Source organism: Rhagoletis pomonella, unplaced genomic scaffold (genome assembly GCF_013731165.1).
Source record: "Rhagoletis pomonella isolate Grant_MI unplaced genomic scaffold, Rhpom_1.0 Rhpom_scaffold_00002, whole genome shotgun sequence".
NCBI lineage: Eukaryota > Metazoa > Arthropoda > Insecta > Diptera > Tephritidae > Rhagoletis > Rhagoletis pomonella.
Genome location: NW_023458556.1, coordinates 94,748,345 through 94,767,489, shown reverse-complemented (window position 1 = coordinate 94,767,489; position 19,145 = coordinate 94,748,345). Strand labels below are relative to the sequence as shown.

The 19,145-nt window shown below is 35.4% G+C and overlaps 1 protein-coding gene across 1 annotated transcript in view; it reads left to right on the top strand.

Annotated features, from left to right (window-relative positions):
* Positions 1-9,127, top strand: part of LOC118734207 (asparagine synthetase domain-containing protein CG17486) — a 212,510-nt gene extending 203,383 nt beyond the window's left edge. The window contains exon 3 of the mRNA XM_036463928.1: positions 8,651-9,127. Within this exon, the coding sequence (XP_036319821.1) occupies positions 8,651-9,079 (429 nt within the window). The 3' untranslated portion in view covers positions 9,080-9,127. The remainder of the gene's footprint in view (positions 1-8,650) is intronic.
* The last annotated feature ends 10,018 nt before the right edge of the window (positions 9,128-19,145 follow it).

Sequence of the window (19,145 nt, the reverse complement as noted above, 5' to 3'; positions counted from 1 at the left end):
CAGTTAATTTACTGACTAAACCCTCTGATTCAATGATTGTGTTGGGTGATTTTAATTTACCAAGCGTGCAACAACGTATTTTTAGAGGAGATGGCTGAACTCTGCCTAACTCAGGTTAATGTGCTTCACAATAAGTTTGGTAAAGTATTAGATCTTGTTTATGTTGATTATGCATCTAAGTCCGTTGTAAATAAGTGTGATCCACTAGTTTTGCCCGAAGATGTATACCATCCTGCTATGGAGGTATCTTACGAAGTTATAATTAATGGTCAAAATTGTAGTACCCAAGCATACGAACAAAATATTCGCTTTGATTTTTCGAAAGCTAACTTTAAAAAGCTTAACAAAGAACTGTCTAAATTGTCGTGGCCTGCATATAAAGAAAATATTGAACAAAGCGTTGCACTTTTTAACTTTACTTTACATAAATTATTTGAAAAGCATGTGCCTAAACGCATGTATGTTTCTGAAGAACAAACACAGTTATGGTTCACTAAAGAACTGAGAAATTTGAAAAACAGAAAGTTGCGTTATTTTAGATTACACAAAAAAAACCGGTTTACACTCATACTATGTAAAATACTCACTTTTGCGTCATAAGTTTTTTGAATTAAACAAAAAGTGTTATAAAGCTTACTTCTGTAAAATCAAACGGCGTATAATATATAACCCCAAATCGTTTTATGACTTCGTAAACTCCAAGCGAAATGTACGTGGGTTTCCTTCCGCCATGAAGTATCAAAATACCGTCTCTGGTGATAATCAAACAATTTCTAACATGTTCGCTCAGTTTTTTAAATCCAATTATTCCATTAACTCACATGCTAACATTAGGGGTATTCTGGAAGTCTTGCACGATGCACGGATTGCACGAAATGCAAAAATACTATTCCAAATTTCGAAGAGTACGAGAACACCCCATTGCAAAGTGGTAGCATGCATGGGGAGCAAGCAGCGAAATTATGTATCAAATACAATAACAAGAGACAGCAAAAAAAAATTAAGTGAGCGAGATGAGAGGAATGAGAGAAATATGTAGCAATTCCAACAACAAAACAACTAGCACAGGGTCGCTATTATCTTGCTATGCTATTTTGCAAAATATATACATGGGTTTCGACGTTGCATATTTTGCAGCGATAGGAAATGTTGTTTCCCATGAATTTTCTTGTTGTGTGTTTGCAATTTATGCAATCCGTGCAATCCGTGCTCCGTGCAATGGCTTTGCAAGATTTGGAGAATACCCCTATTGACTATCCTTTTAAACTATGTGCAATGAACTCAATAAATATCCCGGTAATATCTCCCGATGATGTATTAGTTTATCTGAAATCCTTAAAGCAGTCCTTCAGTTATGGTCCTGACCAGATCCCTACTTGTATTCTTATAAATTGTGCTGATTATCTCTATGAGCCGTTAACAGCGTTATTTTATTTGTCTCTTAAAGAGGGCGTTTTTCCAACTATATGGAAGGAATCGTTCATAACCCCGTTACATAAAAGCGGTAGCAGATCTTCAGTGGAGAACTACCGGGGACCAGCTAAGCTTTCTGCAATTCCTAAATTATTTGAAGCAATTATAACAAATCGGTTGACGCATTCTATCTCTTCTAGCGTTTCATATAGTCAACATGGATTTTGCAAGGCAAATCAACTTCTACAAATTTACTTGAATTAACATCCTATATCTCAAAAGCATTTAGTGAAAGCAAAACTGTTGATGTTATATATACTGACTTCAGTAAAGCATTTGACAAAGTGTGCCACTCGTTGCTCATCTATAAACTTAATCTTCTTGGTCTTCCACCTAATTTTCTACGTTGAATCTCTTCATACCTCTATGATAGATCACAAAGGGTAATGTTTAAAAATACTATCTCTGACGTCACTGATGTTACTTCAAAAGTCCCTCAAGATAGCCACCTAGGCCCAGTTCTGTTCTTGCTTTTTATAAACGATATTTCTACAGGTATACAATTTTCCAAAATTTTAATGTATGCAGATGATGTAAAGCTTTATAAATCGTACGTTTCAATTAACGAAAGGTCTTTGCTACGATCAGACTTAAACAGCATTGCTTACTGGTGTAAAGCAAATCGTATGCCTCAAAATCTTAAGAAATGTAAAATAATGTGCTTCTCGCGAAGAGCTGTTCATCCATCCCTCTTCTTATACAATAGGTAACCATAACGTGGAACAGGTATACAATTTTGTGAACCTTGGTATCACAATGGATCCTAAGCTTAATTTTAATCTTCACATTAACGTGACAGTAAACAAGGCTAAAGGCGTACTTGCATTTGTGAAACGATGGTCAAAAGAATTTTGTGACCCTTATATCACTAAAACCCTGTTTACAACATTAGTTAGACCAATTCTGGAATACGGTTCGATGGTTTGGAATGCAAGGTATCAAATTTACTTAGACAAGATAGAATCAATTCAAAAATAATTCCTACTTTTTGCTTTAAGAAATTTGCGTTGGGATTCTCAATATAACCTTCCGCCTTATACGAGCCGATTAAAACTTATTAATCTTCTTACACTTTCCAGTCGCAGGCAAATGCTTGGTACAATTTTTACAGTTAAATTACTAACAGGCTCAATTTCAAGTCCGCATCTTCTGGGTGAAGTTAGCCTTAATGTTCCCTCCCGGGTATCAAGACACTTTTGTCCCCTATTTCTGAAAGCATGTAAAACTAATTTTGAATAAGAGAGCGATACTATTTATCTTCTCTCAATAAATGAATCATTAACATAAAGACATAAAATCGGCTGATGAATTTAGTTCTGAGCTGAACAGTTTTAGATCTCAACACTTAACAAACTCCTGCCTATCGTGGCTCGGCGCAAAAATTGAAAATACTGGTTCCGTACGTCATGCGGACTGCGCCCCTCGTGCGGATGGGCGGAAATGGAGGGTAAAAAACGTTGGGATTATTCAGGGCTATCACAGAATCCATCGTAGCTTCGATTTTCGTGAAATCTACGAAAGTGCTATCATAGAATCCGAATGGCTACGAACGTAAATTCGAAATTCGTAGAGAGCCTTCATTGAATCCGTTCGTAATGAAGATTCGTACAGATACTCTACGACGAGATTATGCTGTCGGAACAAAATTTAGAATCACTCAATCTTAAAAATTGTGGAAGAAGGCTGCATTATTTTTAATATTAAATATTTATTGTACTCCAAATTTGTAATAGTTTGATATAATTCCATATATTTGTGTAAACGTAGACGTAAAATACCATTGCTATACATACATACATATGTACATACACGCATTCATCTGCTAGACGCTATTTAATGAATTAATATCTTGCATTAATCGAGGAAATAATAGTTTAGCAACAATTTATTAGGGAATAAACCTAATTACTTTAATATCATAAAAATGTATTTAAAAAAAAATTATATTTAAAATAAACAAATAAAATATAAAATAAACAAAAACTAGATAAAAAAAGAAAAAAGTCTCCACTGCCCCACGAATCGGACTCGAACTCAGCCCTCTCAATTGGCAGTCTAGTACTTTGCACACTCGGCCATTGCGCCTGATTGGCCAGCGTGAGCAAAATGACATACATAAATGTCTGTTGTTTCCTTTGCACTAACTGATTTCGAATCAGCATTCGAAGCTGGCAACGATATTTTCGAGTTCACTCGGATTCAGTGATAGCAATTTTTTCGTATTCGTAGCGGGCATTTGAATTCGTAGATTTTCTACGATGGATTCCGTGATAGCCCTGATTATTAATGCTGAGTAAAGTAATAAATTTATGTTCATATGTACATACATTTTCAGCATAGGTTTTATGACAGTTATGCGATAAAATTCGGAATGGGGTTTCTTCTTACGGAATGCAGACATACGAGTTAATTTAAGTTTTGTTTAAAAAATCAATTGCTTCAGATTAATTGCATCTAAACGATCTCCTCGCTCGATTAATTAAAATAGTGAAATATTTGAGAAGCTCTAGCAAAAAAACAAAAGGGTATAGAACCTTCCACTTGGGCTTAAATTAAAGCTAGAACTCTCGACAACTATTCCTGGAAATACCATTCGTGCACCTTGACTTGATGGTCACTTGTAGTCATTTGTTGAATAGCAAAAACTGATTTTGGCGAAGTTTGAGTACCTACCGCAATTAAACAATAGGAGGTAGAATCTTCCACTTAGGCTTAAATTAAGGCTTGAACTTTCGACTACAATCCCTGGACCTTGACCCTAAAGTCACTTATAGTCATTTATTGAACTGCAAAATCGGATTTTGGCACAATTTTCCTTCTTCCAATAGCACAATACTCCAGTATTTTGTTATTGTTCAATAAATGACTATAAGTGACCACCAAGTCAAGGTGAATGAATTTTATTTTCAGGGATAGTAGCGGAGAGTTCTAGCTTTAATTTAAGCCCAAGTAGAAGGTACTATCACCTTTTGTTTTTTTTTTTTTTGCTTGAGCTTCTCAAATATTGCAAAAAACGCGATTTTATGATACTTTGACCACGTTTTTCTCAAAATCTAAAGCTGATGGAAACTTTATACTTACAGATTCGCAATCAGCACAAACAAGTCTATCAACAACAACTTTACATTTTAGGAAACGAAATCAGTGTTGCCCTGTGTAATCTGAGATTTGCCTGTGTAAACGGGGTGATTAAAAACGAGCTTTGATTGAGATTATATTTATATGTGAAAATATTTTTTGACTACTTCTTACACCAGCAGGGATAGAATTCCACAAACGTATATCGTTGACGAAAAACAGTCTCTCTGCTGCTAACTTACTAAAGTGAGGGACAATTAGATGTGTTACCCGTGTAGACCTAGTAAATATTAACTTATTAAAAAGGTACCCTGGAGATTCCATAACAACCAGTCTATATAGAAAGTAGGGATGTTGCGGATGCGAATGCGGATGCGGATGTTTAAAAGCTAACATCCGCGGATGCGAATGCGGATGTCAAATATTTTTAAGAAATAATTTTGGTGAGTACATTAGGGGATTTAGGTAAATAAAAAATGGAAAAGTTATTAATTTTCAATAATATTTTTTTATTTAGTACTTCAATTAAAAAATTGGAACAATGTATTTAAGCAAGACCGATAGAATACAAGATTGCGCTGATTGATGTGAAATTCGGGAGAGTAACGTGAATATGACGTTATCGGATATTTGCCGGCGGAGAGAGCTGAGAGAGATCTATCAGTATGTATATGTTTTGCATGTGTATATGCGTATGTATGTTACACAGGCAATACACAAAATCTCCTGTGAAGTCATAATTCTCTCAAAATTTTCAAGAGAGAGTTAGCGGTATCACAATCAGCGCCACCTTCCGTATTCGTTTCACCATGGTATTTAAGAAAGAGTAATTTTGCTAACTTATCGGATTACAGTTTATTTCCTAACGGGTGGTAAACCAAACCTGCGCCACTAAATAACTACTCGCTCGAGGCGACAAACTTGAAAAACTTGAAACTTGACAAAATTGTAAATTCTTTTCGATTGACGATGCACCAGTTGAGAGGACTTCAGTAATATTTCCTTTTTTATTGCGGTGCAACAATTTCTTTTTGTCAATTGCATCGGGGTTGCAAATGTCGGATGTATCCTCCTGACTTTAATCTTCACAATCTAGCATCATGACAAGATCGTTGTTTAAACACCTTTATGTTCCAATTTGGAGCACCAATTCTTTTGGTTGTTTCAGAATTAGGAAAACCTGTTACGTCATCAGCGTTTTTCGATTTTAGTTTTTGTAATTCATTTTTAATCCTGTCTTCTGTGACTGGTTTGAAAAATGTGCGCCTATAGCGAGGTTGTGAATAGGTGAATATGGCAAATAAATTGTTATTTTCTAGGAATGAAAATTTCGAAGAAAATTCTGTTTTGAAAGTCGTGGCTGCCAGCAGCCTTGTTCTTTTGTTAAAAAGGTGCCGCGTTTTTATAATAATTTTTATTATGGAATCACGGACGATAAAGGTCTCAGATTTGCCTAGTTCCCGGGTGACTTCTTGGAAAGGTTCTCCTGTAATGAATACCTTGTAATTAATTTTTTCTTATTAGTTAGCTGAACTCGGCTTTTCCTAGTTGCAGGCAGTCACAATTAATTACTCACCGCTGTCGGTACCATAAGCCCTATTTATCCGTTTTCCGTTTGTTCCATTCCATGCGCTCAATATGTTTTGATATATTTTTTGAGGCGAACGAAAATTTTCAACATAAGTATCGTTAATACTATTTCACATTGTCGCTGAAATGCAGAAAACACAACTAACTAAATTTTTGTATAGCCTAAAACGATGTGGGGGTCTTATGATTCGAGGAAATGCATCATAATCAAAAAAAGTTTATTTTGGATTTTTAGTTAGTTACGGCTTTTTGTATTAATAGATATATTACATGCCAAGTCCCACTCCTCAATAGATATAAAATTCACCTTGAATTAATTCTTATTTAATTTGTGAACTTGGCTGTTGACTTATTTACATATAATTCCATCTTTACTTCGATGCGTGCTAATTTTTACAATTTACGCAAAATTAAAATAAAATTTTTTGTTTTCGAGCTGAAAGGCTAATAAAAGGAAACACAGAACTTAAGAATAATAAGTTTTGTGAGAAAAAAATAATTGCACTTTTCTAAGAAAAAGTTGAAAAAAACTAGCGATGCGTCCAATTTTTTCAACAGACCTTTGACAAATACTTAATATTCGATAGTTACCTAATTCTTACCTAATTAAAGGTAATCTTTTAACGCTCAACTCGACTCTCTTTATAGCCAGCCGTTGAACATTTCCGCTGGAAATACCTACTATTATCTTACTCTTTGACTTTAAATTGCGAAAGAAGGTCGACGTAGCGGACAGTCTTAACGTAGCAAAAAATGGCAAAATTTTTTTGTTTGCCAGATATACGTTTTATCAGTGCACTTGCACAATATTCGCATTGGCAAAAGCTCCGCATTGATTATTGCGAATGCGAATGTTAAAATTTATGCGGAAGTTCCGCGGTTGCGAATTCGAATGTGAATATTCGCAACAACCCTGATAGAAACTCACAGTTTCCGGCTTTCATATATTCTGATATTTCACAACCCAAGAGGCTACACTTCCACGGCGATATATGCTCGAACCTTGTGAGACCATACACATAACGGGTTACATTATTAAACAAAATATCAACCTTGCGCATCGAGTTGCTGCCAAGCTTGCTGTAAGCTACCTCAGCGTATGTGATTTGCGGCATAATTATTAGTAGAGCAAGCTGACGCCTTGTGCTCAGTGGAGTATAAAATCCAAACACTTTTAAATTTCTTAAAGCATAAACCCTCTCAACCAGAGCGTATTCATTATATATATTACAATTTAGAATTTTTCTTAGGCCAAAAAATAAGGTTCACGATGTTACTAAATCTACTGAAGGAGATATGTAGAAGAAATTGTTCTATAACTCATCGAAAACCACTAATTTTTTAACGAATTTTTTTACAAATGTAAAAATAATTTGAAAATATACTTACATATATGAACGCGGAAAATCGTCCCAGGGAGTCGTATCTCCTGTGTGAGACGAGTAACGAGCTTCGTCGAAAGGGTATAGGTCTCTAGAATACTTTTATACTTTCCTTCACTCTTGTTTTCAAATTAAAAAAATGTTTGTGAGAAAGTTTTTCCTGAAAACAACTAGAGATGCATGTAAATTGTTCGTCATTGTTGTATCGCAGGCGTTCTGTATGTCTGCCTATCAAGATATGTCCTGCCAGTAGCCCAAGTTGCTTCTCTGCTTTGATTCTCTGCTTGGTATATTTATGCTATACCCTTTATCAAGAGTGAGCACTATCATCATCGACAGGATGGTTAGAACCGTGCATTGCTTCAGTAGGTGTTGTGCAAGCCGTCCTCTACACTTTTTGTAACTTATGATATTTATCTGATTTCTTCTTTAGTGGCCACCATTCCAATACAACATAGAGGAATATGGATCTAACTAGAGATGGGCACGGGACAAAAATTTCAGTTCCGATTCCTCCCATCCCGAAATAAAATTTTTAAGTCTCGGAACCGCCCATCCCGACGTTTTACAGAATTGTAGGGTGGGTCCCGTGGATCTTGAAAGCTATTACTGAGATTAATTAACATCCTCTGAAATTAATTTTAAATAATAAAAAAACTGGCATCTTCCAATGTTTTTTTTTTTGCTTCGCTGTTCGTGTTCGTGTCAATAAAACATAAAAAGTGTTTATTTCATAAAACGTTTTTAAAGATTTTCTGCCCGCAAAATTTTTGAAGACCTTCCCGATACCGCCCATCCCAGGCATTTTGAAATCAGTACCGTGGGTCCCGCAGGTTTCGATATCCCGCGCCCATCTCTAGATCTGACCATGGCAGTGTATAGCCATATTACTACTCTCGGGATATCCCCCTTTTTGGGCGATAGCTCCTCTACAAGTTACAGTGCAGTCTGTGAAGCTGGAATGTTTTTAATTTTGTACTTTTTCTGAAGCCATTGTTTGATCATAGTAAAAAAAATACAGGAGAATTGACGACAATGACACGTAAAATTAAAATTTATAATATAGGACCTTTATATAAACGTATTTAATATACAAACATACGTTTTTAATTTATTTATATTTCCAGGTTGTTGTTGTGGGGAGTGGTGCTGACGAGCTTTTCGGAGGGTATACGAGGCACAGAAATGCATTTTGTCGTTTTGAGGGGAATGAAGATGAAAAGCTTATGAACCTTCATAGAGAATTGGAGAAAGACTGGAATCGAATATGGGCTCGTAACTTAGGTCGAGACGATAGAGTTGTAGCCGACAACGGTAAAACATTAAGAGCACCTTTTATTGAAGAGAAATTAGCCCAATATGTTCGTTCTTTGTCACCTTCCCAACTTTGTTGTTTTCTTTTGAAAGAAGGCATTGGAGATAAGCTATTTTTGCGACTATTTGGGTTTCAATTAGGCTTAAAAGATGTATCTAAGTTAAAAAAGCGAGCAATTCAGTTTGGTTCCAAAATAGCTAATAAAAAACTAAACGCGACTGATCGATCCGTATACTTGTAGCAAAATAAAACCTAGATTGTGACATCTTAGGTCGATGCTTTACCTCAATAAAAATGTTTAAATTCTACATGAAATTGAAAAAAAAAATTGGTCTGAACAAAGACAAACATATTCTGGGCTATCGCTGAAACAATCGTAGTCCGATTTTAATACAATGTACGAAAATGCGATCACTGAATCCGAACTGCTACGAACTAGAGGGCTGCATGAATTCATTCAAAACGGCTTATGAATTATTCATATACAAAACGAATGAATGATTTTGGCTTAACGTTTTTTTGAATTTGAGTGAATACATGTTGTGATATATGTGTCGACATTACAATATTCACACAAAGTGAAATTAAATTGAATTGAAGTACATTAAAATTTTTTTTTATGAATATCCAAAAATATTTTTTCTATGTACATATGTATGCCCAACCAGCACAATCATTGTAAACGAGCTCGTAACTGGATATTTTTTCGAAGAAAAACTGGCTAAAAAGTCGTTTATGATAGCCGTTTACGATTCGTTTTCGAGTACTTTTTCGCTTGAAATTGTCGAGCGCCTACGAACAATCGTAAACGTATCGAAAAAGCATTCGTATGCGAATATAATATATTATAAAATATTGTGGTTCAAGAAAAATTTCCAACAGAATGAATATTTTTTCTTGTGTCGACAAATTACAAAAAGCCTCTTTCTTTTACTTTTTTATTGTTTTATCGTTTTCGAGCCTTTCTCTAACTTTTCGCCGATCGAGAATCCCTCGTAAAACATGATGTTCGTAAAATGTACGTTTTCTTGCTGGCTGGGTTATATACATAAACACACATACATATGTATGTACAAACATCCCTGCAAAAAATGGGACTAATCCGGGATGACTCCGGGAGCAATCGCAAAGGAGCATGCGACTAATACCACTGGAATGAACTGATCGCTTTTGTTCGAGCATGTCCTATGAAGAGACTAATTGTTCACCTTTATACCCGAACGGGTATAAAAAGCGACTATTAACTTTTAAAAAATAAAAATAAAAATTTGCGCCAGCTGAGATTCGAACCGGAGCGCTCAGTTTTATTAGGCGAATACTCTCTCTGTGTGCCAACGCCGCACATGAAATTTCATTGGCTGAGTGCGTACATATCATTAAATCGTTAATATTACCCGTTAGAGATGAGTTGGGGACTAATTGATCTCCAATTATACCCATAAGGGATGAGTCGAGACTAATTGACCTCCATTAGTACCCGTATGAGACTAGTTGCGACTAATTAATGCCCAATTGTACCCGATTGAGAGTAATCTCGGAATAGTCTCTTTAGAGACATATGTGTATGTATGTATTGCTGTCCTATTACAATATGAACAAACTTGTTTGCAGAAAAAAACTATTATTGGAATGAGTTCGAATGATTTGAATGTTTTTAATTCATTCATTCATATTCTTCCATTTGAAGGTAGAAAATTTAAAACAAAGTGTATATGAGTAGTCCACTTGCAAAGTGCGCTATGTAAAATTTTTTCGATTTTTAGTTTTTGGTGGATTATGTACCAGTATTTAAAGTAGTTTCATGTCCACTAACAATACAGTGCAAAATCTTTTTATATTCTGAAAAAATAGCATACAATTTTAACTCTTCTTCCAAAAGTCGCTATCATACTGATTTATAAACTTTCAAAAGTATCATCTGATGAACCTAGAAAACTGCTTTAGGTCGTATAGACTGTTAATGTTATCTTATGTCATGGTATGTTATGTTATAATTTTATAAGGCTCTTATTTATCCAAATTTTCAGGTAATAATAAAAAAGATTCAATTTAAATGTTACTTGTTGTCGTAGTCGTTTTTTCAAATTTTTGGCTTTCTATTATAAAATCACATAACGCTGTTTGCAGGTGGACTACTCATATTCATAACTTACAAAATTCCAAAGGCTGAGTGTTTTGTATGTGAAGGAAAATAATGAAATCTACTGTACTCTGCGTGGCTAGAAGTTTGAATGAATTCCTGCAGCCCTCTACTACGAGCCTATGCACCAGGGATGAAAAATTGAAATTTCAGATTGTACCTAATATCATAAAATAAATGTACCTAAATGAGACAGATTGTACCTAAAAAAAGTTACATTATTCATTTGTAGTTTTATTATAAATTTTATTTAAAACATGAATAAAAAGGATGGATGTACTTTAAACATAATTAGGGTTTTTTTTAACTGAGCCTATATTTATAGACTATAGTCTAATGGGAATCGGAGAAGCGTTGTTTTTGTCTAATTTTGACTACTGAAAAATATTGGCGAAAAAGACAAAAAACTCACTTTGCGAAGTATACTTCTTTATCCAGCAACAACACGAAAAGTCTGCTTATTTATCCGATTCCTTTTAATAGGTGAAACAAGTCTAGAGAAAATAATCAAATTGCCGTAAATAACTTCGAAAGCATTTTAAATATATTTCCAGAAATTAAAAAGCGAATATGGGTCAATAATAATAATTGTACCTAAAATCTACTGACTGTACCTAATGTACCTTTGTAATCAAACGTCGGAAAAAGGAACAATTGTACCTACTTTTTCATCCCTGCTATGCACTCAAAGTCTATGCTTCGTTCGTAGCTATTCGGATTCATTGTAGAATCTTCGTAGATTTCACGAAAATTCGGACTACGACGGGTTCAGTGATAGCCCTTAAAAATTAATTCTTCGTTGTCCTTCTGGGAATGGGTATGAATTAATACTACGACAGCTGCTAAGGGCAACTATAAATCACGATATGAAGGTGGAGCTTTCCATTGTAAATCGCTAGGATCTTTGCGAGATCACCGCACCGACGCAGAGTAGAAAAGCAGCTTGAGTTAAAAAATCTGCTTAGCCTTCAAATCTTAACCGATTTTGATCATTTTTATTGTTAAATGCTCCTCACTAATTTTACTTTTTGGAAGAGCCGGACCTTCTTAGAATTTAACGCATGGTAAAATGCGATTTCAATAGCTTGACGTCGCTTTTTCGGTGTCCTTTTTGCGGTCACGCATTTTATAGTAGTAGAAAATGTACTGATTTTTACTGGTTTTACTGCGTTTTTCATACCAATTTCGATTTAGGTGTGGAAATCAAGAATGATGTTTTTCGGACCAGGAATCGAACCCAGGTATTACAGAGTCGCAGTTGTTTTTTCTAACACCGTTCTCCCCTCGGCAGGCAATGGCAAACACCGTGAAAAAGCTTCTTCGGTTCCTGGATTTGTGTAACAATATCAAGATGCATGCCACAAACTGGAAGAACAGCTCGGCTAAACACTTAGCAACATTGTAAGTAAAATAAAACAAAACTAAATTGGAGAATAAAAACAAACTGCCAAAACATTGCATTCCCATGAGAGCCGATTCTACGTCCCGGAATGACCCGTGTTTACCCGACCAAGGGGTGTTGTTTCGGCGATCTAAACATCTTTAGGTCGGTGAAATCTCTTAAGAGTCATTACATATGGAAACGTCTGCAAATACAACCCCATTTTAGATTTTGCTGTAACTTTGAGGAACTCTTCTTTAGGGTCCCAAAGAACAGAATTTACGCTAATTTAAATTCTTATAAACGCTCGTTTTCGCCTGTCCGAATCCAAAGCTTTAAAAATCGAGATTTTTAAGCTTTAACAAATTTAGCTCTAAAGTGTTTTCTTTTTCAGATATCTACTCACTTGAGGCGGCATCTTGAAGGCAAAAGATGACAGTTTTGATACAAGCAAAGAAAATCGTATATGTAAAACAATACCTCTGAATAATGGCAGCGTCTTAAAATTAAGTATTTTTTACTTATTTTTTGTGAACTTTAATTGACTCTAGCGTATAACGGTTTAGGGTAAGCAGCTTATGTTACTCAGGAATTAAATGTGCGTATCATAGACGAAACACAGCTACGAGTCGACCCGACCAGCTCACTCCTTATAAAAAAAACTTTGCTTGAAGTTGCGAAATTTTCAAAATTCGCAATATTCAGGTTACGAAATGAACGTGTTGCCTGCTAGATATAAATATGAAACTTACGGATCTTTAACTTGATGCGGCTGTACCGCTCGTTTTTGTTATTTTTATGTTTAGTACATGTGCAAGTGGTTTTTGTATAGCCAAAATTGGTCAAATTTTTCTGTTTTATTATCTTATCTTGAAATTTTTTAAAATTCTCATAACCACGGCGTTTGATACATCAAACTTATCTAGAATTTTCCGCTGAATCCAAATATGATGGTCTCACTTTGTGAAAATGGAACGGGTTTCGAAAAACTTTAAAATTTCGCGCATTTTGTTATTTTCATGTTAAGTGCATGCGCAAATGGTGTTTATATAGGGAAAATGTAGGTACCTAATTTTATAATCTTACATTGCTGTAATTGATTATTTTTATACCCGAGCGCACTTGTGCACGAGGATATTATAACTTTGTTCACATAACGGTTGTTTGTAACAGGCAAAACGAATCGAGATAGATATACGAAAAATGTATACATAAATGATCAGAATGAAAAGAGAAATCGATTAAGCGGTGACTGTCTGTCCGTCCGTCTGTCCCGCTGTGCACACGATAACTCGGGTAAAAATTGAAATATCTTAACGAAACTTGGTAAGTGCACTTTTTTCGGGCGTAGGACGGATGGTATTGAAAATGGGCACAATCATACAACCACGCCTACCTCCCATATAACGGTAATTTTCAGAAGTACGAAAACTGCGATATTTTAGTAACTACTTAAGTTTATTCACTCAAAATTGATATTTCCAATATTTTTTTGACGAAAAATAAGAATATTATAAATTTTTGGAAAATGGGCGTAGCCACGCCCACTTATGGTTACATGTGTATATCTTGGTAACCCCTGCAATTTTTAAAATCGGACAATAAACACGCCCACATCCCATATAACGGTAATTTAGAGAAATAGGAAATCTTCGATAAATCAGTAAATATTAAAGCTAATTTATTCAAAATTGATGCTTGCAACAATTCTTTACCAAGAAATACGTTTACGTGAAATTTTGGAAAATGGGCGTGGCACCGCCTACTTATCATCAGATATATGTATCTCGGTAACCGTAGTACCATTATGTACCAAACTCGGTATGGTTAATGTGCTTGCCACATAAAAGCAAAGTTGAAAATTATTGAAATCGGACTAAAATTGCGGCTGATTTTCATATAACGGTAAATTTCAGAAATATTTCGAAATTTAAGGACGCTAATTTACTCAAAATTGATACACCCCGGCTTACCATGTAGCGGTATCTTTCGGAAAAAACATACATTTAATACTTGCGCCGGGTATTTAATGTTCGGCTCCGCCCGAACTTAGACTTTCTTACTTGTTTTAAATAGAGATTATCACTTCTATTATAAATTTTCATACGATAGACAACATGGGCGTGGCCAGAAAGAAATTTCGGCGGGCACTCCTATAAAAAAAATTCAAAATTAATAACTTACTAAACATTTTTTTATTATAGCTTAAAATTATTGTAGCCAATAGAGGTATGTTGTACAAAAACACATAAACAGATATTAACAAAAAAATATGATATAAACCTATTCGTCGATTTGAATAGTTAACTTTTTACTGCGCATGTTTATTCTACGAGCAGGAAGCATCGAAAGCCTAACTCCGTCAGTGTTAGACTTTAACGCAAACTAAACTTCCTACCGACATGTACCGTTCTCCTCTCCGTACCACCGTCAAGGATTTCGTCGGGATTATAATACTGTGTGACTGCTAGTTATAGATCTATTGAAGCACAAAAAATATACATACTTAGAATTTTGAATACCCCCTCAAATTTGGACTTAAGGTCTAAAAGGGCGCTTTTCATAGGTTCAGCTTTATAATTGTTCGAAACTTAATTTCTGTTTATCCGATGAAAAATATTTACAGTGCGTACACGGTAACCACAACCCTCAATACGTGCAATTCTTTGATTAATGCAAGTCTCTAAAGCAAAACATTGTAACCTTTATAAAAGCATGCACACACACAAAATTTGAATTTTTTGCCTTTCTTTGACTTACCAGTATGTTGGTGTAGGTTAGTGTTTCCGTTAAAGTGACGTGTGATGAGTTTAAAATAAACAAATAAACTGTTATCAGAATTAGTCAAAATGGAAACAAAAGTAAAGATAAAAAAATATAGAAGCCGGACTTGAGAAACGGCAAATTTTAAAACATTGTGAGTACCCAAAAAGGATTTAAACAAGTGGTTTTGTTTTAAGAGAAAGTAAAATGTTCCCATATTTGCCCAATTTGTGAAAGCTAAGGTCCACAGATTCGTCGACATAAGTGACCAGGGCGCCGGTGTCCGTAGGCTGTGTGCCGTCTGTCTATTTTTCCTGGCCTCTTCGCTCTTCAGGAGCTCAAATTCATCGGTGAGTTCAGCTCTTCAGTTGTCCTGCACTCACTTCGCTTAACAAAGAGGCGGTACTCCACGCATATGCCATGATAGATGCGTTGAAGGTGGTCTTCTTTGCACATAGTTGGGTGTTGGCGTATCAGGGTTTGCAGTGCCAGGATGTTATCTTCAGCTTTCTCTCTGCTCTGTTGCTTTTGTTGTCAGATGGCATCTTCCAGCTGACTCATATGCGGCCTTGGCACTAAGAAACCCTTCACTTCGGCACGGAATGCAGCCCATGAGTGGATATGCGGTTTTCTTACGCGATACCATCAAAGGGCTTTCCCGCGTAGAACATCTGGTAGGGTTGGGAGAAGTGCGTCGTCTCCTGAAAAATGCACGTCCCAGCGACGAACAGTATTCATTAGTTCAGCGTCGCTCATCTCTATGCGTCTTGGTGTTACACGCCCCGTATCTTCTGGTTGTGGGCTTGAGTTGTCAATCTGGATGGAGGGGATATGGCCGGCTTCAAGGGCCTTCTCTCTTTAGATTTAATCTCCTCTTCGAGGCCTCTGAGTAAATTTCTGTTGATTTGCAGTTGCGCTTCGCTTTTACATATGCGCTAAACGCGTTGCGCAGGTCGATATAGTTTGCACTCTTCTATTAGCTTCTTCTTTAGCAGGTATATCCAACTGAGAGTGTCGACGTTCGGCGGATTGGTGTTATTCTCGCTAGCGCGTGTGTCATCTGCAGTGTTACCGCCGCTCTAAAAACTTTCTAACCAAGATTAGACGAAAAAGTTACCAAATGTAAGGAAAAATAACCAATTTTTTTTATTAGATTTACAATTCAGGTCATCACAAATTCTTTTATATATAGACAAATTTTACAAACCAAAGAAATAAATTTTTATTTGCATTTTTGAAAAGTAAATCCTTTTAAGGCTGAAAAAAATGAAATACATTCATATATCTTACTATCTTACTCTTACTAATATTATAAATGTGAAAGTTTGTATGTTTGGGAAATCATCACGCGGAAACGACTGAACGGATTTGCATGAAATTTTGTACGCAGATAGCTTATGAGCCAGATTGGTTAATAGGCTGTTCCTTTTTAAGAGTTGCCACCTGTTAAAAAAGTTCAATTTATTTAATATGCGGGAACGACTGAACGGATTTGCATGAAAATTTGCACACATATAGTTTATGTCCTAGATTGGAAAATAGGCTAATTTTCTTAAGAGTTGCCACCTGTTAAAAAAGTTTAATTAAATTAATACGCGGAAACGACTGAACGGATTTGCATGAAATTTTGCACACGGATAGCTTACAATCTAGGTTGGAAACTAGGCTACTTTTTTAAGAGTTGCCACCTGTAAGAAATGTTTAATTTAATTAATACGCGGAAATTGGTGAACTAATTTGCATGGAAGTTTTCACACAGATATCTTATGAGCTAGGTTGGAAAATAGGCTACTTTTTTAAGAGTTGCCACCTGCTAACAAAGTTTAGTTATATTAATACGCGGAAACGTCTTAACGGATTTGCATGAAATTTCGCACAGAGATATCTTATGACCTATGTTGGAAAACAGGCTACCATTTTAAGAGTTGCCACCTATTAGAAAAGTTTAATTAAACTAATACGCGGAAATGACTGACCTGATTTGCATGAAAGTTTGCACACAGATAGCTTATGATCTAGATTGGAAACTAGGGTACTTTTTTAAGAATTGCCACCTGTTTGAAAATGAAATTTTGCTCACAGATGGTTTATGACCTGGATTGAAAAATAGGCCACATCCTTAACCGGTTTCCCGATCAGAACGAAATTTGGTACACTTACTACGTATTTCGCAAGGATGGTCTTAGACTGAAAGTAATTCCGATGACTCAGGCCCCTCCCATACAAATTGGAATTTTCATATTACATACATATCTCTGGAAGTATTTGTGGGAGAGAACTGGAATGTGGTATAGAGATATGTATGTGAAATCAATGTTGGCATCAGTCGATTGATTTTTTAATCAATTAGTAAATTCGATTAAATTCAATCTGATTACAGTTAATCATGATTAATTTTAATCTGACTGAACAGTTAATCGTAACCGCGATTAAAAAAATTAATTTTTAATCATTAACTCTTAATTTGATCAAATAGGTTTGGTGATTAATTAGTTTATGCTGGAATTTTCCTGTGCAAACAAAGCAAGTAAATCCGGTATGGCTAAGTCGGGCTTCCTCATCAATCTAAGCAATTTGGTGTGCATTTTCATTAAGATATATACCAACAAACGTTTGTAAAAGTTCCCAGTTTATGTATTACTAATAACAATAATTATAATTTTTTTATATTATGTGCTTTTTATAAACGCAAAACACAAAATAATTACTATAACTGGTGTTTGGTTTCAAATTCGGACAAACTAGACAAATTAATCAGATTTTGTTTTTAATTGGATTGACGATTAATGTTTTAAATTAATTAAACGTGATCGCAGCCAGCGAGTAACGATTAAAAAAATGTTATCATTAATCGTACAGTTGATTACGACTAATTAATTTTAATCGTCAAACGCGATTAACATTTTAATCATTAATTTTTAATCGTTAATCAGATTAACAGTTTGCCAACACTGTGTGAAATCATGTTCATATTGACGGAGAAAAATGGACCTTTTTGGAAAAGAGGCACAGCACCTCCCATACTGGCTGAAAGTTTCATATTGCATATCTCTTCAAATGTTTGGGAAAAGCACTCAAGCTTGGTATGGAAATACATATGTATGTATGTATGTGAAACTAATACCATACTCATGGAGAAAATGAGAGTTATTGGAAAAGGTGGTGTGGCAACTCCACCGTTGGTCGTTATTCGAAAAGGGGAGAGGGTTCTTTCCGTACAAACTTACTGTTTTATACTGCTTATCTCTAAGGGCCGGTTGTTCAATGTCTGGTTATCACTACCACTACACTATCGACGATTTCAACATCATGCATGTAACATGTGATCAATAAAGCAGTAGTTGTGCTTAACCGGAGCTTCTACCTCCGATTTGCGCTAATCAGACATTGAACAACCGGCCCTAAAGTGTTCAAGGTAGAGTACTGGGACTTGGTACTGGGATATGTAAAATCAATTCTAAATTCATGGAAAAAACTAAAATGAATGTGGTGCAAGCAAATTTTGGGAAAGCGCTCATAGCCGCTTTTAATTTTCCTTATCAACGTTTAAAAAAATGTTGGGTAGAGTGGTTAGCACATATTTCACTACATCACTGACTCTTGCATAGTATCTAATGTTTTTTTGCTTGCTTTTCACTTTATTGTCATTATACGCTGTGATTTTGCAGAGAGATCAAGCATGGAAAAGGGGGCGTGGCACTTCCAGTACAAATTTACTTTTTCTTGCCACATATCTCTGGAAGTGTTTGTGGAAGAATACTGGAACTTGGTATGGAGTTGTGTATGCAAAATGTATCAATTGCTCATGAAAAAAATGTGAGTTATTAAAAAAGGAGGCATGTCGCCTCCCATACATACTAAAAACTTCTTAATACATATCTCTGGAAGGATAGAAAATCTCTCGAAGTATTTTAAATTTGTTATGGAGATTTATTTTATAAGTGCCGTACTGACAGAATAAATTTCATTAAATGGAAAAGGGAGAGCCAGGTTCGGCCTTGTAATCTAAAGCTCTCTTGAGGC